We start from the raw sequence: 25113 nt of genomic DNA, 5'->3' as shown, positions 1-25113 counted from the left end.
AGGCCTTCCTTCAATCCAATGCATACGCCTCTTTTTTTTTATTATTATTTCTTTCAGTAATGTGCACACAAATATAATGCCCCAATACCATAAATACAAGTATTTATATCACCCCTCCAAAATCTAGAAATCATGTAATTCTTCCTATTATTTATTTATTTTCTTTTCAATCTAAAGCCTCCATAAATGACTTATTTATTTATTATCTAAATCTAAAATTTCTTTTCTTCCTCTGATTTTTTTTTAATCTTCAATCGTACTAACAAAAATAAAAAAAATAAAAATTTTCAATGTTTTTTTAAACAAACCCTAATCTAGATTGGGGTTTCTTCAAAAATTACCTAAAGTTTTTCACAAAAAGTGACGGATCTAAGAAATAAGATTGAAGAATTAGAAGAAAAAAAAAATCTTACCTATAGAGATATGTTCTTCAAACCTTGAATTCTGACTCCAACCTTACGTTCTCTGAAATTTTGAACAGGAAAGTTATTCAAAAAATAATAGGGAGAATAGAATTTCTAATTTATACCTAGGGTATTTATTCGTAAAATTACACTTTTACCCCTCTTTTCATTTTATTAAATTAATTAATTAAATTATTATTATTATTTCCTAAATTATCCCTAAAAAAAATACTTGGGTGTTACATCCTCCCCTCCTTAACAAAATTTTAGTCTTCTAAACTTGACATACCTGAGTCTTGAAATAATTGAAGATGTTTTTCTCTAATCTCTTCTTCTAACTCCCAAGTGACCTCTCGGATACTATGATTGCTCAACTGGACCTTTACCAACTTGATAACAACATGTCGTAGTACCTTATCTATCACATCCACAATTTGAACGGGCACCTCTTCATAGGTCAAGTCCACTGAAATTTGAATAGGCTCTAACTCCACAACATGAGAGAGATCATAAATATATTTCGTCAAAGTCGAAACATGGAATACATTATTAATCTTAGATTAAATTTGGGGGCAAGACCACTTTATAAGCCAATGTGCCTACTCTTTCTAATACCTCAAATGGTCCCACAAAACAAGGATTGAGTTTTCCTTTTCTTCCAAATCTCATTATAGACTTCATAGGTGAAACTTTCAAGAAAACATGATTACCCACCTCAAACTCCAAATCTCATCTGCGATTATCATCATAACTCTTTTGTTTACTTTGTGTTGCTTTCAACTTTTTCTTAATTAAAGAGACCTTTTCAACAGTCAACTGCACAAGTTCGGGCCCCAAAAGTTTCTTCTCTCCAACATCATCCCAACAAATAGGAGATCGACATCTCCTGTCATATAACGCCTCAAAGGTGTCATCCCAATGCTAGCTTGAAAACTATTATTATAGGCAAACTCCACTAAGGGCAAATGATCATCCCAGTTACCTTTTAAGTCCAAAGCACAAGCTCTCAACAAATCTTCCAAGACCTGAATTACCCTCTCTAATTGACCATTAGTTTGCGGATGAAAAGCAGTACTAAAACTCAACTTAGTACCTAATGCTTTCTATCAACTATGCCAAAATCTAGAAGTGAAACAAGGATATTTGTCAAATACTATAGAAACGGGTACACCATGCATTCTCACAATCTCCTTAATATAAAGAGAAGCCAAACGATCCATTGAAAAATTGACTTTCATCGGCAGAAAATGAGCGAACTTTATCAATCGATCAACAATCACCCAAATTGCATTATTACCCCATAAGGTCCTTGGTAACCCTGTTACAAAATCCATAGTAATATGTTCCCATTTCCACTCGGGAATAGTAATATGTTCCACTACTGGTCGTTGATGCTCAACTTTCACTTGTTGACACACCAAACACTGAGCCACAAATTGCACAATATCTCTCTTCATACCTGACTACCAATAATTCTGTCTCAAATCTTTGTGCATCTTTGTCCCTCCTGGGTGGATCGCAAGCCTAGAACAATGAGCTTCCTCCAAAAGCTCTCTCCTTAAGTCTCCATCATTTAGGACACAAAGTCTAGTCCTAAACCTCAAAATCCCATCATTTGATAAAACAAAGTCAGGCTTACTACCCCTCTTAACTTCCTCCATAAGCTGCACTAATTGCATATCATTCTTTTGTAGTCTTAATTCTCCCAACCAAGTTTGGTTGCACTTTAAAGTTCTCCATAAGAGCTCCCGAGTCCAAAACTCTTGTATGGACTTGTAAACTCCTCAAATCTTCTAATAATTGCCTCTGACAACCTCTAATAGTTGCTAAGAAACCAACAGATTTCCTGCTCAAGGTGTCAACCACAACATTTTTCTTCCCTGGGTGATACTGAATAATGCATTCATAGTCTTTAAGTAGTTCAATCCACCTCCTCTGTCTCATGTTCAATTCCTTTTGGGAAAATAAATACTTCAAACTCTTATGATCTGTGAATATCTCATAAGTTTCACCAAAAAGAAAATGTCTCCATATCTTAAGTGCAAAAACCACTGCAGCTAACTCCAAATCATGAGTAGGATAATTTCATTCATAAGGCTTCAACTATCTAGAAGCATAAGCTACAGCCTTCCCATGTTGCATAAGAACACAACCCAAACCCTTACGAGAAGCATCACTATACACCACAAACCCTCCTAAGCTTGAAAGGATAGTCAAAATAGGAGTTGTCCTTGGTGCCAAATCAATGGTGAACTCCACCTTCCTCTTTGGTGGCAAGGCAGGGAGATCCTCTGGAAAGACATCAGGATAGTCCCTTACAATGGGTATGTATTCCAACTTTAAATCATTTTCCTTATTCACAATATAGGCCAAAAAGCCTTGACAACCTTTCCTGAGCAAAGACCTAGCTCGCAAGGATGAGATCATACGTAGTGGTTTGTCCACATGCTTCCCCTCAAAACTAAAATCAGGCTGACCAGGAATGTTAAATGTCACTCTTTTCCCAAAACAATCAATAGATGTATGGTATGAAGCTAACCAATCCATCCCCAAAATCACATCAAAATCTTTGAGGTCAAGAAATACTAAGTCAACTGTCATCTCTCTATACCCAATCATCACACAACAATATCTAAGTATTTTATTAACCACAACAAAATCTCCCAAAGGAGTAGCAACAAATAAATCAAAGTCCATGTTATCAATCGGCATACCCAACAAACCAACAAAAGATACAGAAATAAAAGAGTGCATTGAACCAGGATCAATTAAGGCTCTAGCAAATAAGGTGTGAATTTGAAGAGTACCGGTCACTACAACAGAAGTAGCTTGAGCATCTCTATGAGTCATAGCAAATACCCGCCCTTGAGCCCTGGGCTGCTATCTATCCTCTTTATTCTCCTCCTTAAGCTTTCCAAATACAAACTTCTTACTCTTTGGATAATCCCTAATCATATGTCCTTGTTTTCCACAACCAAAGCAAACTCTTGTCTCTCTATAGCATGGCCTCCTCCATGCTTCTTACCACAAGTAGGACAAATCCCATCTAAATTTTGTGTTGCTTTTCCTTTATTCTGGTTTCTGCTTGGAGCAGACTTTTTCTATGCTTGATTAGCATGAGCACCATCATTTCTATTCCTCTTCCTTTGTTGTTCCCTATACTAGTGAAGCTCTTCATTATCCTTCTTTGTAATAAGGGCTCTATCTACCACCTCTGAATAAACACTAAGCTTCAGAATTGATGTCTTATTCTTCAGATAAGGTTTCGGTCCATCCTGAAACTTTAATCCTTTTTCCTCCTCTATAGCAATCAACTTTGGGGCAAAACATGACAGTTCGATAAACTTAGCCTCACATTGGGCCATAGTCAAATTCCCCTGTTCCAAACGGACAAACTCTACCACCTTTTGTTGTCAAACACTATCAGGAAAGTACTTCTTATAAAAAGCTTCCCTAAACTAACTCTAAACAATAGGCCCCTAATCCTCCAAAAGCCTCTTAATCATACGCCACCAATGGTCTGCCTCTTTGTCTAACATAAATGCTACATAAAAGGCTTTTTGCTCCTCAAAACAATCAATGACATCAAAGAATTTCCTATCTTTATAATCCAAGTCTTTGCCTCTATTGGATCTGAAGTACTAGAAAAGTAAGGGGGACCAAACTTCTTAAATTCGTCAAAGGAGCTACTCCTAGTAGATGAGGATTATCCTTAACCGTTACTTCCAATAGCTCTAGCTTGACACTCAACCAAGCCAGCCAAAGTCCCTAAATATCTATAAAGCCCTTCAGTACTCATAGGAGGCAAAGCCTCTAGTGGAGGAGGTATATCATCATTAGGCTAACTGTTTTGGGAAGATGCAGGACTCCTTGGTGGCATAGTGTCCTATAAAGCAAAAGGTATAACTAAATTAGTCACTAAGAAGCCAAATAAGCAAATCAAAATTGTAAGGAATAAAAGGAATCAGACTAGATGAAGTTGAAACTTAAACTAATGTGTCATTCATCTATTCCCAAAGATAAACTAAACAAATTCCCATCAACATCACAACCTAGTGCTCTGATACCACTCTGTCACACCCCAAGACCCACTCCAAGGGTGTGACAGTCATTTCACACCTTAAACCCGAAGGCTTAAAGTGTAACCTGATCCAAACAATCATATTGTAACTGGAAGTAACCAATTACCAAATACTTGTTCAAAGTAGCAGAACAAAATTCTAAAATTTTCAAACTTAACTTTAAAACTAAGCATCCATCAACCAAAATCCATTATCCAAATAGATTGCAAACTCAAACAAATCAAGTCCTAACAAATTTTGATAATCTCCAAATGTCAACTTCAAACTATCATAAAAAAATTTGTAAGTTCAAATCTAAATAGCTTCCAAAAACCAAATAATCCAAATGACCATAAACTTATAAGCTAACAATGTCCAAAAATAACATCCTAAGAAAAATCTTAATGATGACCATTCCTCGACCTAACCATCACTCCTCGCCCGAACTAAGGGTACTTGAAAAATTATCAACAAATAGGAATGAGCTCAAGGCCCAATAAGGAACATTAATGCAGTCCATGGATCAAATATTTCAAGTTCACTTGCAAAATAGGAGATATTATAACTAATTATTTTCATAAACCTTTGAGTCAGGTTTGCCAATACATTCAAAACTTTTAACTGTACACTTTCATTTCTGATTCAAACATTTTCATATCAAATTCAATCAAAACATTGAAATTATTTGTTTACTCTGATCATCAAACATCAAATGGTGCCTAGTTAGGTGAGACTTTTCAAATAGGTGGCTGGCTTCAAATTGTTCCTTTAAGGTGGACGGAACCAAAAACTACTAGTGCTAGTAACCTCTAACCAAACTTGTAGAGGCTAGTGTTCAAATCAATTACATTCCCCATCAAGAAAGGTAAAGATCAACTATTATATCTCGTTGATAAGGGCCAAAAAGTCAAAAGTCAACTATTTTATCATGTTGACAAGGGTCAAACAAACTAGAGTTAAACATTTATTTCAATTATTCAAATTGGCAAAACATAGTATCTCCACATTTCTCCGTTGTAAACAAAATATAAGGTTATAACATACTTTTCATGCAAAAACATATTTTACTCATGCATAAAATGAATAATAACTCAAAACGTTTCCAAATGATGTATATAAAAATTTGTTTCTAAAAAAAACCAACTGCTTAATTTCCCTTACTTCAAAAGAAGTCCTCAAAAACTTGGGAGAAAAATAATTATGGAAAAATCTACTCTTCACCTAATATAACATAAGAGAAATAACTATTACTGTTTATCTATAATTTAACTAATCTATTCCTTATTTAAATAAAATTAATCAATTCCCAATTTGTTTCTAATAACACATTACTAATTTAATTAAATTGCAATTTTATTTCATTATAAAATTCTATAATTTTTATTTTTATTTTTTATTTTACTAAATCTGTCATTCTATTTATTACAATAAACCATTATTACTATTATCTTATTTATTAATCTAAAACTAAATATTATTATTTTATTAATTATCCAATTCAATAGCCACCTAAACCATTACCCACTTGTCTCTGGTACACACAAAACCAATAAAACAAAGCAAGTTGTTCCCATTGCCATCATCATTATTATGATGATTCATTATATATATATTCCAAGGCCTTCCTTCAATCCAATGCATACGCCTCTTTTTTTTTATTATTATTTCTTTCAGTAATGTGCACACAAATATAATGCCCCAATACCATAAATACAAGTATCTATATCACCCCTCCAAAATCTAGAAATCATGTAATTCTTCCTATTATTAATTTATTTTCTTTTCAATCTAAAGCCTCCACAAACGAGTTATTTATTTATTATCTAAATCTAAAATTTCTTTTCTTCCTCTGATTTTTTTTTTATCTTCAATCATACTAACAAAAATAAAAAAAAATAAAAATTTTCAATTTTTTTTTTTAAACAAACCCTAATCTAGATTGGGGTTTCTTCAAAAATTACCTAAAGTTTTTCACAAAAAGTGATGGATCTAAGAAAATAAGATTGAAGAATTAGAAGAAAAAAAAATCTTACCTATAGAAATATGTTCTTCAAACCTTGAATTCTGACTCCAACCTTACGTTCTCTAGAATTTTGAACAGGAAAGTTATTCAGAAAATGACAGGGAGAACATAATTTCTAGTTTATACCTAGGGTATTTATTCATAAAATTATACTTTTACCCCTCTTTCATTTTATTAAATTAATTAATTAACTTATTTAATTATTCTTATTATTTTCCTAAATTATCCCTAAAAAAATACTTGGGCGTTACAGAGGTAGCGTCCTAGACTTACTTCTTCTGGTACTGTTCATTTCCTCTTTTTGTTGATAGGGTTTTTGTTTCCTATACATGTATGTGCGGAGAAGGAGGGTGTGATTAGGGCGAAAAATGAAGTCTTTTCTTGTTAATTTGTGTGAAATAGAGCTAATTTTTAGTTCTTAATTTACTAAATTGCATCTGCGTATGATTGGTCACATTACTCTGTCTCATGCTCACATGGCATGGTTGACCTAGCAACCTAGCAAGCTGTAATGTGGAATGACCTTTCATCTTCCCAATTTTTCAAGAAAGGAGTGATGTAGGTTCACTTTCACAGCATTAGTAAACTTTCGGCAGTCTGATGAAAATGAAACACTACTACAAAAAATGAAATCAATGGCGTTTTATTTCTTGGCGCTTTTAAAAAGCGCCATTGCTTATTAATAAAAATGACTTTTCTTGGCGCTTACATTCCCTTGACACTTTGTAGGTAGAAACAATGGCGCTTTTAAACAATGACGCTTTTAGAAGGGTCATTGTAAGATGAAATTTAAATAATGGCACTCTTAGAAGCGTCATTCAACGAGTAGCTTAACCTTGGCGCTTTATAAGAGCGTCATCTTTTATTTCCCCTTATAAGTACACATAATCCCGCAATCTCCACTTTAACCTCATAGTTCTTTCACTCGATGCGCAATACTCACACTCACCTCCAACAAATCAACAAGTGTTCGTTCTAAAGCCAGATGATTTCTGTCAACACCCACGAGTTGCCAAAACATCCTAGCAGTATTGGGTTTCCAACATTCTCTTATTGAGAGAGATTTCAAAAAATCGTGATGTTGAAACCCAGCCCTAATGGACATTTGTTGTGCATAACCATGGTATATCTTTTTATCTCCCTTGAAATTAGTTTTTCTACTATTTTCATGATGGCCTTTGATTCTCTTATACCATTTTAGGGATTCAATTTCTTTTATTTTAGGGCTTTAATTTCTTCCTTACACCATTCTTACAGATTTCGATTTCTCAGTTGGAATTACCTATTGCAGAGTGTACTCACCATTCCATTGTGAAAGTGCATTCAAATTTTTGGTAGACCCGTGCCTTTGGGCCCCATTCCCGCTGTCTACAGCCTCTCCATGGACTTGATTTCAGCCGTCATCTTCACCGGGACGTTTTTCTCCGTCGTCGCTGAGATCCGGGACACCCGGTGGTTCTAGCGGAGGTCCAAGACCCCATTACAAGGGCTGTTATGCTTTCTTCTGGGGACACGACCATCGGGGCAAGCCTTTTTCTGGTCATACGCCTACTATCTCTCTCACTTCCTCCACATGCTCCGCACATACTTCACCATATTAGGACATTGTAAGCTAGGTTTACTAACATTTTCAAGAACTTAATGCTGTTATGCATGTTATTTATGTGGCTTGAATTCTCACAGTCATTCCAATTAGTAGAAATCGTGTTGGCCACCCTAGTGTACTCTATTGTATACGGCTACAAGTTCTGGGCTGCAATCGGGCTACCCAGTACATGCTTCCAATTTGTGTTGAGTTGCCAGATAGTTTTATTGGGCTCTAATGTCCTCTGCCATGTGGGGGCCCTTTTACTTCACTTGAGGAAATGTGGCTGTAATGGAATTTGGGCCTGGATCTTCAATAAAACTTCCTTAAAGGAATTGTTGGATATTTGGTAGAAGTACATTTAACAAGTCACCTTTGTCCTTTAAGTCTAATGAGAATGTGATGGACTCTGTTTCTACTAATATTGCAGTTTAAAAGACTGCTCAAATTTCAATATAGAACGTTGATGGTGATAGAAGAGCATCTTTCCTTTGAAATGCTCTCTAGCTGCTTAGAAAATCTGTTCATGTTGTTGCTCTAATTCAAGCTGTTTGGCAATAGAGGAAGGGGAAACTAGGCTCTAGATCTTTGGTCCAAACAGACTGGATGAGAAAAAGGCTAATTCTTTATGTTGTTGAGTAGTGCCCTAGTTTTATTTTATTAATAATGATGGAAAAACTGATATGGTAAGAACAATTTTTCAAAACAGGAAAACAAGTTGCTTAAATTTTTGGGCTTTATGTGGAATCCTCTATCATGAGTGATGGAAGTTGCTGCTATCATGGCCACTGCTATGGAAAATGGAGGGGTAATCATCTTCCTTTTTCATTTTTCCCTTGCTTTCAAACTTTTTTTTTCTTCTAATTTTTGGTGTGTGTGTGTGTGTGTGTGTGTGTGTGTGTGTGTGTTTTGTATTTCTTCTAGATTTTGAGAATTTTAGTTGTAAAGCTAATTTTTTTTGCTTATTTTATGATTTCAGTTCCATAGTGCATCCACTAGTAGATACTACCATTTTTTTTTAACTTTATTTTTGTTCCACCATCCATGTAGAAATGCTAAAAGACCCTTTAAGAAACTCTAACTTAGCTAGAAAATTGACAATTATATATCTGTTATAGATACTCTATCAAATTGAATTTTAGCTTTAGAGGTGGTTGATAAATTGACAATTTATCTCCAAATGTATGAAAATTTTCACCTAAAAAATCAACACATACTCATTCACTGTTATTGCTTTTCATATTAGCTGTATAGATTCTTTCTCCTCTTTCTAGTGATTTCACATTTATCGTTTCTGGACCTTTTTGCTATGTTATCCTAAAAGGTTTAGTTGTTAGCATAGAACTTCCTTGAATTTTCACGCCTAAGGTTGTGACTTTTATGATTATCTTATTAGTTTTGTGATTTTTCCAATAAAAATTATTTTTTTTCTTTTACTTATTTATTTATCTATTTATTTGGATGGGGTGGGTGGAGAATAATGAATGGTTTTTATGAATGATTTACCTTTTTATTTTACTGTCTATTTTTTGGTTTTTAAGGGAATTATGAGCATGCCAGATTTGGCTATTCAAGCACCGGCCTTAACCATTCGCCATTTGAAACAATTTGGTTTGGAAAGAATTCTGTGTATGGGAGCTTCGTTTTGGCCCTTTTCAAGCAACATGGAGATGACCCTTTTGGCGAATGCACTTCAACAATTAGAGGTAATTGACACTGTTAATATGTATTTTTGAAATGTTATTAGTTGGACATTTTTTAAGCTTACTAGTTACATTTTAAGTTCTATACTATTCTACATTTACTGTGAATGACATAAGTAATGTGTTTGGGTTTGTGAATATAACCATATCTATTTCTGGGCATCAACTTGAACCAATGGATGATGACTAGTGAAAAAAAATTCAGCATAGATTATCAAATTTTGTGTTTTGAAGCTTAGGACATTTTCACACTTATTCCATGTAATTAAAAAGGTGATTTGAATTGATATTTTGCTCTTTAACACATTTCAAAATTTTGTTCTTGTTTTGACACTAACCAAATGGTTAAATGCTTTTAGGTATTAAATAATCACTCTGATGGATCTAAGTCTGGCTCCTTGTTGCATACCATGAACCACACTCTTACCATATTTGGTTCGAGATTTCTTAGGCACTGGGTATGAGATATTGCTCTTGCAATTTTGGTCTTCATTTTCGTGAATTTGATTTTTGAGTTATACTGCATGGCACAGGTATCTCACCTTTTATGTGATAGAAACATGACATCTGCTCGTCTTGATGCTGTTTCTAAGATTGTGATGTCCATGGGTTCTTGCAAAGCATCGCAAAATTTTGGTGGGATTGATGAGGGAGACTCTGATGTCACATATGTACAACCTGAGGTTAATTATTTGTTTTCTTCAGTTTTAACAACTTTAGGAAGGTCACCAGATATTCAACGTGGACTAACAAGAATTTTCCACCGAACAGCCACTGCATCTGAGGTAAATAAATGCCTTATTCTGGTGTTTGACTTTCTTATCTGTATATAATTAACACTTGGTTCTTAGAAGGTCTTATTTATAGTGATCCTTACTATGTAGGTTTTCTTGGTGTTATATTACTTAACAGACTTGAAATCCATACTGAAATGATAAGGTCATTATGACTGACTGAATTAGTCATGGTCTGTTTGCTGTATGAGGAAGCTATTGATCATCAAAACAACTTTTAGAGTAACCTAGAATTCTTGGATCCACCTCCACCTTAGAGTTATAATTCTTAAATGGTTGAATTCTTATTATTTTTAAATAAGTTGCTCCTAAAATGCCTCTTAGCTGCAGCATTCTGGAGCCATTTGTACAAAATTACATTTCTTGACAGCACATTTATTACTACATGTTGACAATGATTGGATGGTACAGTTCATTTCAGTCACGCAAGCTATTTTATTTGCTGGGAAACAACTTCAGCGACTTCACATTGAAGAGAAAGATGTTGATGAGAAGGGGCAATCAAGGAGTGTGGACTCTGTTTTGTGAAGAAAGTTGATTTTGACAGCTTCATCATCTGGTATAATTGGGAATGCTGCAAAACTATTGTCCAACTTAAACAAAGAAACAACTGATAAAGGGGATTTACCTAACTTATTCATTATTTCAAGTGGTCAATTCCCAGAGGTTTGTATGAAATGTTCATCTTCTCAATTTGTGTTCCATATTGTGAATGTGATGCTTTACTGTCTTCATATATTTTCTAGTCTCTGTTTTGTACTTCAACACCTCATTTATGCACAGGTTGCTAAAGTAAGGTCACTGGTTCAATCAGCAAATGAGAAATTGGATTTATTAATTGGATTGTATCGGAAGCAGCTTCGAATGAACAATTTGGAATTCATGAGTGTTTATGGGACCACACATTTGATAGAGGTAGTTCAGCGAAACAAATTTTGCGAGAACTTATATATGTACCTCGCCAGATAACAAAGCATTCTAATAATTTTAATGCTATTTGATCTGCTAGATATTAGTCACTTTTTTCCTTTGATTTACAATTTTAAGCCTCTTGTCTTTTAGCCCTTGCTTTATCAGATTTATTTGAAGTTAACAATTGTTTGAGTATTGAGTAGGAAGCATTTTAGTTCTGTCCTGTAGAAGCTTAATGTGGGAAAACTGAAGGACTGATTTTCAGTCATTCTCTTTCCTTTTTTTATTTACCATTCCTTTTTACTCCTGGTTAATAATTGCGACTTTTTTTTTGGGTGTATTTAATAACCTATTAGCATTTAGAATGTACCCTCCATACAGTGCATCCTGACTGCACACATATTTTTGTCAAAGTAGGTTTTGGATTATGTTAATGCCCTAATTTTCATGAAATTGCTGGCGGCTTTCTAATTGAGCTTCAGCATTAACCACTTGAAATGGTTTCATACTGTGTGTGCACACATGTGCATATTGGTACAATGAATATTTCATTATTACTGGGCTTAGGTCTTCCTTGATCTTCATGTTGGCAATTAAACTCTGCCTCAGTGCTTCCTTGATGTTTATTTATTTCCCTGAGGAGCCTTCAGGTACTATTATTCCATTCCCATTTCATTTCCTTGTTGTGCATAGTGTTATTCATCATGAATGGGTTTTAGAGATTACTTTCTCAGACTGCAGAAACATAATAATTAACCACTTTGGACTTCATTCATTTACAAGAAATAAACATTTAGTTTTCTTTTACTGTTTGATTTTTCGTTAATTTTCATGAGACTTGAAAAGTTATGAAGGGGTCTCATCTTAAGGTTTCTTATATAGAAAATCATACAGTTTGATTCCTATTACTCGTTCTATTTGTTTAATTACTCAATGTGGGGATTTTTCTGGATACTTACATGACTAGTCCTAAGAGGGTTTGCTTTGATATACTTTTATTCATTTCATTTAGATCACTTCTTTTGAGGTTTCATAAGGGTTTATGTCTCCGAGTTTGCATTTTCTTGGTCAGGAGTGAATTAAAGTATTCAATTTATTTCTGGGTAAGTTTTCTTAGATAGCACATAATAAAAAGTCTATCCAATTCTACTCAACTCAACTCAAACTTATGTAGTCACATCTTATGAGGCCTTAATTTGAAATCCAAGGCTTAAAATTATGATTTTTTTTTTCTCTTAGTAATTGAGTGAGTTTTTAAATTCAGTTTCTCTTAGAAATCAAAATTTTGAAACAAATTTTCCCAAGTCCCATATTTGAAGAATTTCAAGACTCAAAATTTGTAGTCCTTCCCACAATTTTATAAGCAATTGATCGAAAAGAGCTTTGTTGAAATTTGGATCCTTAGTGAAACTTTTTTTTTTTCGTTTCTTGTCAAAGCAATACCCTAGTACAGGTTCCTTTTTTGGTATTCTGGAAGGATGAACTACAACGGACTAAACATCAATATCTACTACATTGATTAGTTGTTTGCACATTCAATTTTTTCTATTATCTTTTAAAAAATTAGGCTTTCTACTAATGTTTAATTTCATTTAGTACCAGTCTTAAGCTTGACAAAAATCAATTAGTCATACAGAAAATTCATCCTATAAATTACATGTTACATCTACTCAAACAGTCTACAAGGTATACATGATTTTTTTAAATAATTATCATTTTCTTAGATTTTTCTTTCTTCTACATTGTCTTATTTTTGCAATTGTGTTCCTCTCTAAGAATTCTGTATTGTACATTCATTTTTTGCAAAATGAATTATTTGTTTCTAATTAAAGGAAAATGTGGTAAAAAACTAATTTCTTATTTGACATTTTTCCACAGGTATCAATACCTTCATATATTCCATTTTGGGGAGATGTGATAGTAAAGAAGTAGGTACCTATGTCTCCAGTGATTGATATTATCATCAAAAAGGTATGTTAAACACTTATAAGATGTCTTGCTTCTTTTAACTTATTGTTTTGGGTGAATGTGCCTATGTACCAAGTTCTGTCATTCTTCTATGCACTAAATATTGTGTGTGAATGCACTTGCATGACATAACAAAGGATATCAATGGAAGTGTACCACTAAAAAAGATATCATTCTTCTATTTTTCCTTTTTTCCATTTGACCAATAAAAAAAGATGAGTGATGATTGAATGAAAAAATTAATTTACTTCTATTAGAAAGCAACCTATAAAAAAGTTGATGAAAAAAATGTCATGTCTAGAGTCTAACCTATCATGATTTCAGGATTTGAAAATTTTTAAGAAAATATAACATGAAAATTAATGATAACCCCCCTCCCCCCCTTATTTATAGTTTTTGAATCTCTAGAGAAGCCACCCACCTAGTCTTGTATTCCTTTGGTATTTCCTTTGTATGTTTGAATTTTTTATGTTCACAGCTTTGCTTGAGGAACATTTATTTTGGTTAGTTATTTATATTATGTTTCATTTATCCTTTTGTTGTTTTGGCGTACCGTGATTCATTAATTTTTAACTTTTTGATGTTATATCATATTTGGAAATATGTTACTCTTGAAGATTTTACTTTATTTTATTTACTAAGGAATCACTATTTTATTATAAAGTTTTTCTACTTAATTAGTGAACAACATTTAATCCTCAAGTGATAAGCTCTAACTATTTGTTTCTAACTCATTTATTTTTCTAAAAATTTTCTCATTTCATTTTATATTAGTTCTAGTTTTTTTTTTTTTTTTTCCTTTCAAATTTTTATGAAAGTTATTGTTTCAATTGTATTTATTGATTGTTGCATGTATAATTTATGAGTTTTTAATTCTTCCTATATTTGTTTATAGGATGCAAAGGAAACTGGTTTGCCAAAAGAAGAGAACCCAATTTGTTAAAGGAGGTGATGTCGATCGAAAACCACCATGAAGATTGCATCATTAGTCATTTGAAGGTTGAACAAAATTTTTTTGTAGAATATAAATCTTAATAATTGTTGCAGTAATATTTGTACTCTTGTTGAAAAAATTAGAAATTGTTGTTTGAAATATTTTGATGTAATTAACAAATTTGTATGCAATTATTGTATATAAGTAGCTACATTAATGGTTTGAACTAGGTTATTATATATCAATATTTGAAGAGATCTTTATTAGTAATATTCAATTTGATTTTGAGTTTTTTTTTCTTTTTATTTAATTATATATGAAATCATTATTTTAACAACAAAATATAAATATAATTTTTAATATGAAATGATCAAAGATGACACTTCTATAAGTGTCATAGTTAACATAAATCAAAGATGACACTTTTGAACGTGTCATTGATCAATTTTATTAAAGATGACACTCCAATAAGTATCAAGATTACTAATTTTGTAAAACTTATTTCATTAGAATATGTTTAAAGATGACACTTTTTATGAGTGTCGTTATAAACATTATTCAAAGATGACGTTTCTTTAAGCGTCATTAAAAGCATTTATCAAAGATGGCGCTTCCTAGAAGCGTCATTGTTGGCTAACACATATAATGACAGAGCCGAAGAGGACGCTTTAGAGAAGCGTCATCTTTTGCCTTTCTTGACGCATAAAAAGCGTCATTATTTCTCATTTTTCTTGTAGTGAAATATTTGATTATCCAGAGTTGTCCATAAATTTAGTAACTGGGATTATGAAAATCAGATTTGAGTTCAAGATAAGTTCACCCAGCAATTTGTGAATCAAAGACTAATCCGTACTTCTATATATATGCGTTTGTGCATGGCATGTGTTTGTGTATATGTATTTATGTATATGTCGCTGTACTTGCTTCGCCTTCTTTAAGGCGCTTTTAATACATGTCCTCGTTTTGCCTATTTAAAAAAAAAAACCTTCAAACAGTAATCTGAACCGTTCCCACGCACATATTAAATCAGTAATATGCAGCAATAAAGTATCAACATTCTTATTTGGGTTCATTTCAGATTGATCCCACTGTAGTAGGGATTCTTAGCTGATAATTCTTCTGTTTTTGGAACTGTGATTGAATCTCAGTATCTTATGTCAATGGTTTACTTCGAGCTTTTCCCATGCTTAGTACCATGGATCATGGCAAACATGTACTGTTGAGTACATTTCTTATAATAATTTATAGCTGGAAATAAGTTATGACTCATTAATTTTTGAATATATAATTATAGCAATCTCTGAGTAGTGTAGTGTAAGCTGCATGGTTAAACATTCAATTAGAGGGCCTGTGTCAATTACATTAGTTTGATTCCTCCTTTTTGAAGAGATAAATTATGATGGTGGTTCAACATTTATGTCGGTAATAATTTTGACATTATGGTTGAAATGGTTTCTGAAAGGCAATTACTGTTGTGTCATGTTGCATATAAATCAGTTATATGCAGCAATAAAGTATCAACATTCTTTTAGATTTTTCTCCACAAAACTTTACACTCTTACGTAGTATTATCTTTCTTTTGCTGTACACTTCCCAGAATTTTGAGATTGACTTATGCATATCTTTACGATACTCTCCATCCCTCTTTCCCTCTATGTTTGTCTCTCACACATGCAAGTGCATGGATGTACCCATGCAAATTTCTCCTCATCTAACCTTTGCTTCCTTGTAGGGATACACCCATGGATTATGATGACAATGATTTTCAAAGCCAAAATCTTCGGTTAGCTGGTGAAGGGAGTGCCAAATTTCCTCCTGTTTTAGGGCCATATGCTCTTCCCAAGTTTGATTTTGATGAAAGCCTCCAGGGGCATCTAAGGTTTGATAGTTTGGTTGAAACTGAGGTTTTTCTTGGCATTGAAAGTCAAGAAGACAACCAGTGGATTAAGGATTTCTCTCGGGGAAGTAGTGGGATAGAGTTTAGTTCAAGTGCTGCAGAATCCTGCTCTATATCCAGGCGGAACAATGTTTGGTCTGAGGCCACGTCCTCAGAATCTGTTGAAATGCTATTAAAATCTGTTGGGCAGGAAGAAATTGTTCCAGGTCAAACTACTGTCAAGGACTCAGGTGCCTGTGATGAGTTGGGAAGCATAACTAAGCAAATGGAGCATAATCTGAAACCAGATAATAGCAATCTTTCTAACGTGGGTAATGTTATAGATTCAGGACCTACAATACGCCCAGATGAGTTTCTGGGAAGTTTTTCTGTTCTAAACGAAGATGCAGGAAAAGAACTACCTCAGATTGAGGATACGTCACAAACTCGTGAAGGTGACTCATTGGCTTACAGAAGTTCCACTGACTTACCTGTCACTGAGGGAAATATGTTAATTGATAGCAAAGATGATGATGCAAATCAAAGGGAAATTGATACTTTGGTTAATGAATCCCTGAATAACAATACTCAGGACGATTTTTCTGCTTCTGGGATGCAAGTTGATAATATAATCACCTCCATGCATAATGTCGTTACAAGTGCTGAGGAGTTGAACAATCAAAAGGCTCCCCCAGATCATATAAATGATATTAGTCATGGTAGCGAAGATGCCTTATCAAAAGATAATGATGTGGATGGAGAGGAGCACAATGTTTTGAGCAAGGAGGACCAAATGAATGATGAAGTTCTGGAGGGAAGTTTAGTTGACAGTGATGCTGGTAACTTGGAGCACCCTCTCTATTTGGACTCCGAAGAATCTAGGGGAGAAGGAAATGCTGTTGAAACTTGTACTAGTAATGTGGAGGGACCTTCTAGTACGCTGATCAATGTGAAGAAGTGATCTTGTCAAAAGACACAGAAATGGCTGATCAATTTACAGGAAATATGCATGGGGGCTCACCCATTGCTTCAAAAGGTGAGAGTAGTTTTTCAGGGCATGCGGTTGAGGTCAGCAACAGAAATGCAGAAAATTGTGCCATATTAGAGCAGAAGATGGACTCTCATGTGCAGCTGACTTATGGAAAGAGCAGTTTTGTGAAGAAAAAGGATGATTTGTTGGAAAGTGGGAGCCAATTGAATAGTGGGATTTCAACCAGTCACTTGGACACTTCTCTGTTATCTGAGGAAACCAATAAACTTTCTGAAGGTAATTGTGATGGAAGTGGAAGCCATCACGAGGGAGATATTTCTAGTAAGCTTGTGGTATCTTCTTCAGCTGAATGTGTGGGAATCACATACAACTGAAAATGCAAAATGTGCAAATGTTGCTTTTGGAGTTCATGGAGAAGGTCTAAATGCTGGAGACCATGTTCCAATTTCCACTCCATCTGAGTCTATTCAAATACGCATTCACAATGCAGTCTCCAGGCAGAGTGGTATTCATAACTTTGATTCAGATGTTCCTGTTGTTGAGGAGGGGAATGTGAAGTTGAGTACTGATTTGAGTAATATGGAACATGAGATTGGTGGATCCTTGCCTATTGGTGAATGTAGCAAAGAAAATGAGGTGGTAGTTCCTAGATTACAATCTGATGCTGCTTCTAGGAATGAACCAGGTGCACATGAAATCTTTATTTTTGATCCTTAAAAATCTAAGGGCTTGTTCGGCAATATTTTCAAAAACAGTTCTTAAAGCACAGTTTTTGAGATAAGTTCTTAGAAACAATTTTCAATTGTTTTGAAGAACAAAATCTAATGTCTTTCTCCATGCAGGTATTGTTGACTTTATGTACAATGCAAAAGTTCCCAAACTCCATATGCCAATTGTTTGTTAGAACTCTCTATAAAGGACATTTGAAAAAACCTAAAATTTGTTCTAAGAAAACAACATATTTTCTGCCTTCAGTAAAAAATTTGTTAAACATGTTTTTAAAGTTAGAAAGTGTTTTTTGTTTTAAAAAATAAAAAATTGTGTTCAAGAACAGTTTTCAGACATGCCCTAAAGTTGCTGGATCTTCTAACTGTTCTTCTGTTCCTCTTATTTTTCTTCTGCAGCACCAGATGTAGTGTTGAAAGATACTCACTTGGCTTCACATGAAACATTAGATGGTTCTTCCTTGCCTTCTGGTTTAGGTGTTAGCACTGTTGATTTCTTTGTCCATAAAAGGAAGGAAACACCTTCACTTATAGTGGGGCTTACTCACTTGGATAGAAAGGAAGAAGTTGCAGATGGAGGTTCTGTGGAAGAAAGTTTATCAGCTGGGATCGAGCATTCTAAAGTGGGAAGTAAGATGGTTTCAACTTCTGATGAAAAAGATGCATGTTGTGACACTGCTGGAGAGAAGCCATCTGAGACAATCGATTCATCTTTGCAAATGATGGAGATTTCTAATGCAGTGAGCCAGAATGAACCTCAAGCAATGATAACTGACAAAGACGATCAAGAGTCTAAGAAGTTGGAAGTCTGCCCTGTCTTGTGATTCAACAGTGAAAGAGTGATGTCTAACAGTACTTGTTAAAATTCGAAGAAGCACCACAAAAGGCTTTGATGAGGCTTCCTTAAAAGTTTCAGGGCTTTGAAATTAAGTTTTTCTGAGATGTGTGGCATCTCTAGCCAATATCTAATACTTACCTCAAATTAAAACCTTATTCCTTACCTATTGAGAACTGCCAGGACATCCTACTTTGCCAAACTACTCCAGCTGTTACGATCCATTCAAGTCATATCCACCCTGCCATTTTTCTCTGGCTCTGCCACATTACTAGTCCTTGTTGCCTTGTTCGTCTGGATATTCTAAACAGCGTTGCTTTTTTACTTTTAAGTCTTTGTTGCACTGTGTTACTTATCCCAAATGCGTGTGGTTATGTTCGTCTATCTGCCCTTCTGCACTGGCCTATTGTGTTTGTTGTTTGAATTGATGTGATATGGAATTTTCTATGAAGAAATATTAGTTTTTCTTCTCAAATTGTTTTCCTTTGTCCTGATATTGAACCTCTGTATGACTAATGCCTACATTTCTTTGTCAGATGTGGAAATTTCAAGAAAAGGACACATGCTTACACCACCTGTGCCTTTCTCCTCGGAGGGTTCTTGCTCTGATATTGGCAAAGAGTTCAGGAGGAAAATGGAGCTACTTCAGTGTCTGGAGATAAGCGTCAGCAGACAGCTGTCTCAAGTACTGGAAGTGAGTTGATACATTATGATTTATCCTTCTTATTCATCCTTCTTTAGAACTAAGACTATTAATAGTTTCTGTCTGTCATTTCCTCTGTTCATCTTTGACTTCATTTTTCTTTACTTCGGTTGTAAGGGGGTGGGATATGACAGAACTTGGGTTTAACTATGTTGATCTTAATATATAAACAGAGACTATGATAAATGCAATCTTTCCACATACAACTGTTCATCCATGGATGTTTTTAACCCAATCATCCATTACCAAATACAAAATCTATTTGACCATCAAGTTGAGAACATTGGAAAGCAACTCTATAATAGTGGTACTTGGTTCCAAGTAAAGCTATAATATTTAACTGGATTAGAGAAACTTAATCGGCCATGGTGGGATTTAGAAAAAGCAAATTGTAGATTTTTTTTCTTTTTCCAAATAGGATTCAGATAATGTGTGTGGTGTAAATTCCATTAGGTAATTATAGGACTTTAGCAACTGTTTAATTGACCAAACATATCCTTGGGACTGGGGTAACAATGCTGAATCTCAGCATCAATTGTTCCTTAATTCCATCTTGAATCATTCCAACCAGATTGGGTTTCTAAGTTTGCAGGTGATGCTTTAAATGGCCATGAAGGTTCCTTCAGTGCCGCTCAGTGTCAAACATGATGCTAAGCTTCATGTGACTGAAGGTGGAGAACAATGCAGACTCTGATAAGTCTAATTGTGGCTCTCCTACTGTCATTAGTTGCATCGACCTTCCCCAGAGTGAAAAAGAATCCCAGAGGAGTAAGGAGTGCTGTAGTCAGAATGTTCCAGTCCAGAGGTAAATGATGGGTTCCTCTAAAAGGTTCTTCTATGTCTCAGGATCCTAAAGAAGATGATTCCTCCAAAGATGAGAGAAGCTTCTCCTTTGAGTGGTGCATTGGCAGATCTGCCTGAAAGAGAAGATGGCAAGTGTTGGCAACCATTCTCTACTCAAGCATGCAAAACATCTGTGGTAAATTTCTTTTTTATTTTTGTCGTTATAGTTTTTAAAAGATTGCTTCCTTCGTTAGTACCTGAGTATTGTCAGAAAATCATTATAATACTTTTCTGAAGAATTAGATGGATCCCATATCGTTTAATTCTTGTTTACTATTATGTCCTGATTCTTTTCTGATGATCTTCATCAACAATTTTTTGGTCTTTCTTTTTTGAATATTGTCGAGGGATCTCCTTCAACATCAGTCTTAGGCCAAATGGATCCTAAGATGGCACAGGAAATTTCTCGTGGAAGCCCTCGAGCATCTGGAGGGATCACATCTGGTAGTTCTAAAGGTACTGAACGTAAAACAAAGCGCGCATCTGGCAAGGCAACTGGGAAAGAAACTGCTAAGAAAGGCAGCAATGTGAAAGATACAGCTCATGCAAGACAGCCACCAGAGAGAGTGGACAAATCTGGCAATTTGTCTCCAAGCCCATCAGGGGCTACTCAGTATGTGCAATCCAAAGAGATGCAACACACTGGAAATATGGAGCGCAGCAGTACAAAATCATGTGTACTCTTACAACACCCACATCTAACCTTCCGGATTTGAAACTTCCGCTTCCATCTGCAATATTCAACAGCCTTTCACAGACTTACAGCAAGTGCAATTGCCGTGCTCAGATCTTTGTTTATGGATCATTGATTAAGTAATTTTTTGGTTTTCCATGTATATGATAGGTAGCATTAGATAACATTTGCATAAAGAGAGCAGGGTTAACCAAGAAGAGTTCTGGGTGCTTTGGCTTTAATACACCACTGCCAGAACACTGGGTGCATGAAGGGAAGGGAGAGAACTGGCTGTTTTTTGTTCAGTCTATGGGTCCTGTTATCTTACTCCCACCAAGAGAACTTGATAGATTGATGGCTATTATTATGTGCCAATTTCGGCTGTTTCTGTTTCTTCTTTTTTTTTTTATTGTGTTTTTGTGTTGAATAGCATGAAGGGGAAGCTGACTAAAGTTATAAGATTGTATTTGGGAGGTTGATTGTAATTTTCATCATGATCTCAATTACAGATTTGATCATAACAAGGGAATTTTGGAATTTTCCATAGAATATAGAATATATGACTATTATATAAAGAAATATTTAACTGCGTTTTGATTGCCTGTTGCAGCCAAGGAACGGCACCCGATGAAGCGTGCATGGCATCAGCCTTTGGAACACCTGGTTAGTTTTTATTCCTAAATTTTCTTTAACTCTCTTAGGCCCACATGTTGCTGATTCTTGATCTCTTGTGCTCAGATGGTGGAAGGAGCTTGTGGGAGAATGCATGGCATGCTTCTGTAGAAAGGCTTCAAGGACAAAAATCCCATCCCAGCAATCCTGAAACCCCTTTGCAGTCTCGATCAGGTACTTCTTGTTTTAAGGTAAAATTCCCTTTGTGGTTTGCTTAAGTGTCTGACTACATTTTTGGAATTAATATTTGCAGGTGCTAGAACTTCTGATCAAGCATCCATTCAACAAGGTGCACTTCAAGGTAAAGTTATTCCTTCACCTGTTGTAGAGCCAGCAGCAAGGTACCCCTTCGACGACGTAAATCCCATGATGCCTCTTCCATCACCACTTTGAGTATTTCTACTCAGGGTGATGTTATGCAGTCCAGTGGTTTGCCAAGAGGTGGACTTATGGACCATCATCCGGCACTTCTCCATTGCATCCTTATCAGACTCCACCTGTAAGAACTTTGTTGGACATAACACTTCTTGGATATCTCAGCCTACTTTTCCAGGTCCCTGGGTTCCCTCTCAGACTTCTGGACTTGATGCCAGTGTTCGTTTTCCTGCCCTGCCTGTAACAGAAACAGCTAAATTAACACCTGTTAGAGAGTCAACTGTGCCACATTCTTCCAGTGTGAAGCATGTCTCTTCTGGTCCTATGGGTCATAGTGGAGGTCCTACAAGTGTTTTTGCTGGGACTTCACCTCTTCTTGGTGCAAAAAAGGCAACAGCATCCCCTGGCCAACCCACTACTGACCCAAAGCCTGGAAGGAGGAAAAAGACTCCTGCTTCTGAGGTCTGGCCAGATCTCTTTGCCATCTCAATGTCAAACAGAACCAAATCCTGTTGTTACGAGTCATTTTTCTACATCTGTTTCCATCACAACTTCTGCAAGCCTGGTTTCTAAAAGTAATACCGGGAAACTTGTTGCTGCTGCATCTCCTACGTTCTCATCTGATCAAATGAAACTAGGGAGTCGAGATGCAGAACAGAGGGGTATGTTGACTGAAGAGACTCTTGGTAAAGTCAAGGAGCTAAGTTACAGGCAAGGATGCTGCTGCTCTTGCTGCTGCCGCAGTTAGTCATAGTCAAGGGGTATGAAGTGAGTTGGATAAGCAAAAGAATTCTGGATTGATTTCAGATGTTCAAGCAAAAATAGCTTCTGCAGCTGTTGCCATATCAGCTGCTGCTTCTGTTGCAAAGGCAGCAGCGGCAGCTGCGGCAGCTGTTAGGATTGCGTCAAATGCTGCATTGCAAGCAAAATTGATGGCTGATGAAGCACTGGTTTCAAGTGCAAATTTTCATCCTGGTCAAAGTTCTGATGGCGTTAGTATTTAGGGAAAGGCTACTTCTGCTTCCATATTGAAGGGTGATGATGGAACCAACTGTTCCAGTTCTATTCTTGTTGCTGCAGGGGAGGCTGCAAGGAGGAGGGTTGAAGCTGCTTCGGCTGCTTCAAAGCGAGCTGAAAATTTGGATGCCTTAGTAAAAGCTGCTGAACTTGCTGCAGAGGCAGTTTCACAGGCTGGGAAAATTGTTTCTATGGGTGATCCTTTGCCCTTAAGTGAGCTAGTTGAAGCTGGTCCAGAGGGTTACTGGAAAGCATCCCAAGTATTGTCTGAGCCTGTTGACAGATTAAACACACGAACAGAGTACAGGGTGGTAATAATGTTGAAGAAGGTCCTGATAAACATCCCAAAGTGTCTCCATCTGATAAGAAAGAAACACACATGGTAAACCATGGGAAGCCACTTACTCGAAGGGAAATGTCCAGGGAGTTGGTGGAGGACCACACGAGATTGGTAGATGGCATGCCAAGTTCTGTTACTAGCAGTGAAAAGGATTCTAGAGGGCAAAAGGGACGTAAGGTTTCTGACTTGGCCAAAACCATTGGTGTTGTTCCTGAATCTGAGGTTGGATCAAGATCTAATTCCGTTGCTGTCCAGAATGAATATGAAAGGACAACAGAAAATTTGAAAGAGAACAGCATCAAGGAGGGCTCCCTTGTAGAGGTTTGTGACCGGAAAGTGATTAGAATTTTCTACTTGTGCATTGTAATAATTTTGATTGTGGAGTATCATAAGTTCTTTCACTTGACATTGTAGTTTACAAGTGTCATAGTCTTGATTCACTTTGTCATCTCTGAAAACTTTAAATGCATGTTGTTTACCTTTTTTGTTTCTGGATCTTTGTAGTTATCCATTTAACTGACATGTAACAGTGTGGTTCATTTGGGTCATCCATGTCTAGATCAATTAACTTTGAGGTGCCCATACGATGATACGAATGGTTTCTAGGTTGGGAGCAATTCAAAGGAGAGCATGTGTATTAGTGCTTCCCTCAACAGTGTTGTGTTTGGGCAAATCATGCATATGCCTTGTGTATATGCGACACCTGTGCTTTTGATCTTCATTGAATATATTACTAGCTAAGACAATTATCTTCACTGCTTATGACAGTTTTGGTTTCCTGAGTTCTCCTTCTAGAACATTAGCTTCCCCAAAAAAAAATCCAAATCACTGTTTCATTCATTTGTATCTGTTTGTTGCATTTGATGATTCATTATCGAATTGGCTTGTATGTCTATTTCGTATCTCTGCAGGATCAGGGCAGCTAAAGGAATGGGTAGCACTTGAAAGTGAAGGAGATAAGCCACGTACCCAGAATACGCTTTGCCCATCCTATGACTGCTATACAATTTGAAGGAACAAGGAAGAGACGTAGAGCAGCCATTGGAGCCTATGCTTGGTCTGTTGGGGATAGAGTTGATGTATGGGTACAAAATTGGTATGTCAATATGATACTAAATATTATGTTTGTGGGATGGGATAACAATCATAAGCCAGAAATTTCAAGGAATGAAAATTATGATAAATTGTACTAAATAAATAATAAATAAAACATAATAAAAACAAATATAAAAGATGATAAAAATAGAAGCTCCCGCTTATTGGGTTTAATTAGGTCCTTCTGCCTGTAGTCCCTGTGTTAAATTTGAAATACAAACTGTCACCAATTATAGGTCCCAACACAAAGAATATAAACACTAAGACATTTGTCCTCTTCCGGTGAGAACGTACCACACTTTTGAATGCAAATACTTGATGATTTATTAATGAGAACGTTGACTGCTTAAATAAGCAAAGCCAAGCACTACAAACCGAAATACAAGGAAACTGCAACTAACAAATAGAACTTAACAAATGTAAAACAGAATGCAAATAATAGAGCATAATTAACATAGACCGGACCTATATGATTGGTCATGTCGCTATCCTATTTGGTTTTCGTCACATACCGTACCTAGTTTGATCAGCCATGATATATCAGTTTCATTTTTGACATGGACTACATCTATATGATCAGACAC

General features: G+C 35.6%; 1 protein-coding gene and 1 pseudogene across 4 annotated transcripts; both read left to right on the top strand.

Moving 5' to 3' along the window:
- The first annotated feature begins 6740 nt into the window (after nucleotides 1–6740).
- Nucleotides 6741–23571, top strand: LOC117933405 (annotated as a pseudogene).
- On the top strand, nucleotides 7349–14610 carry LOC117934051 (DNA mismatch repair protein MSH3-like). 4 transcript variants are annotated; one of them, XM_034855643.1, is made up of 10 exons: nucleotides 7349–7611; nucleotides 7780–8027; nucleotides 8783–8881; nucleotides 9615–9779; nucleotides 10136–10234; nucleotides 10310–10561; nucleotides 10982–11236; nucleotides 11354–11485; nucleotides 13361–13453; nucleotides 14346–14610. In XM_034855643.1, exons 3-7 carry the CDS (start codon nucleotides 8837–8839, stop codon nucleotides 11096–11098), a joined length of 678 nt encoding a protein of 225 aa, XP_034711534.1. In that variant the 5' UTR covers nucleotides 7349–7611; nucleotides 7780–8027; nucleotides 8783–8836; the 3' UTR covers nucleotides 11099–11236; nucleotides 11354–11485; nucleotides 13361–13453; nucleotides 14346–14610. The 4 variants fall into 4 exon arrangements, with proteins under 4 accessions (XP_034711534.1, XP_034711533.1, XP_034711531.1 ...); XM_034855642.1 differs by having other exon boundaries at nucleotides 7761–8027; XM_034855640.1 differs by having other exon boundaries at nucleotides 7746–8027.
- Nucleotides 23572–25113: the final 1542 nt, after the last annotated feature.

This window comes from Vitis riparia, chromosome 16 (genome assembly GCF_004353265.1).
Source record: "Vitis riparia cultivar Riparia Gloire de Montpellier isolate 1030 chromosome 16, EGFV_Vit.rip_1.0, whole genome shotgun sequence".
In the NCBI taxonomy this organism is placed as follows: domain Eukaryota; kingdom Viridiplantae; phylum Streptophyta; class Magnoliopsida; order Vitales; family Vitaceae; genus Vitis; species Vitis riparia.
Note: the sequence above shows the minus strand (reverse complement) of the source record. Positions and strands in the feature narration are given on the sequence as shown.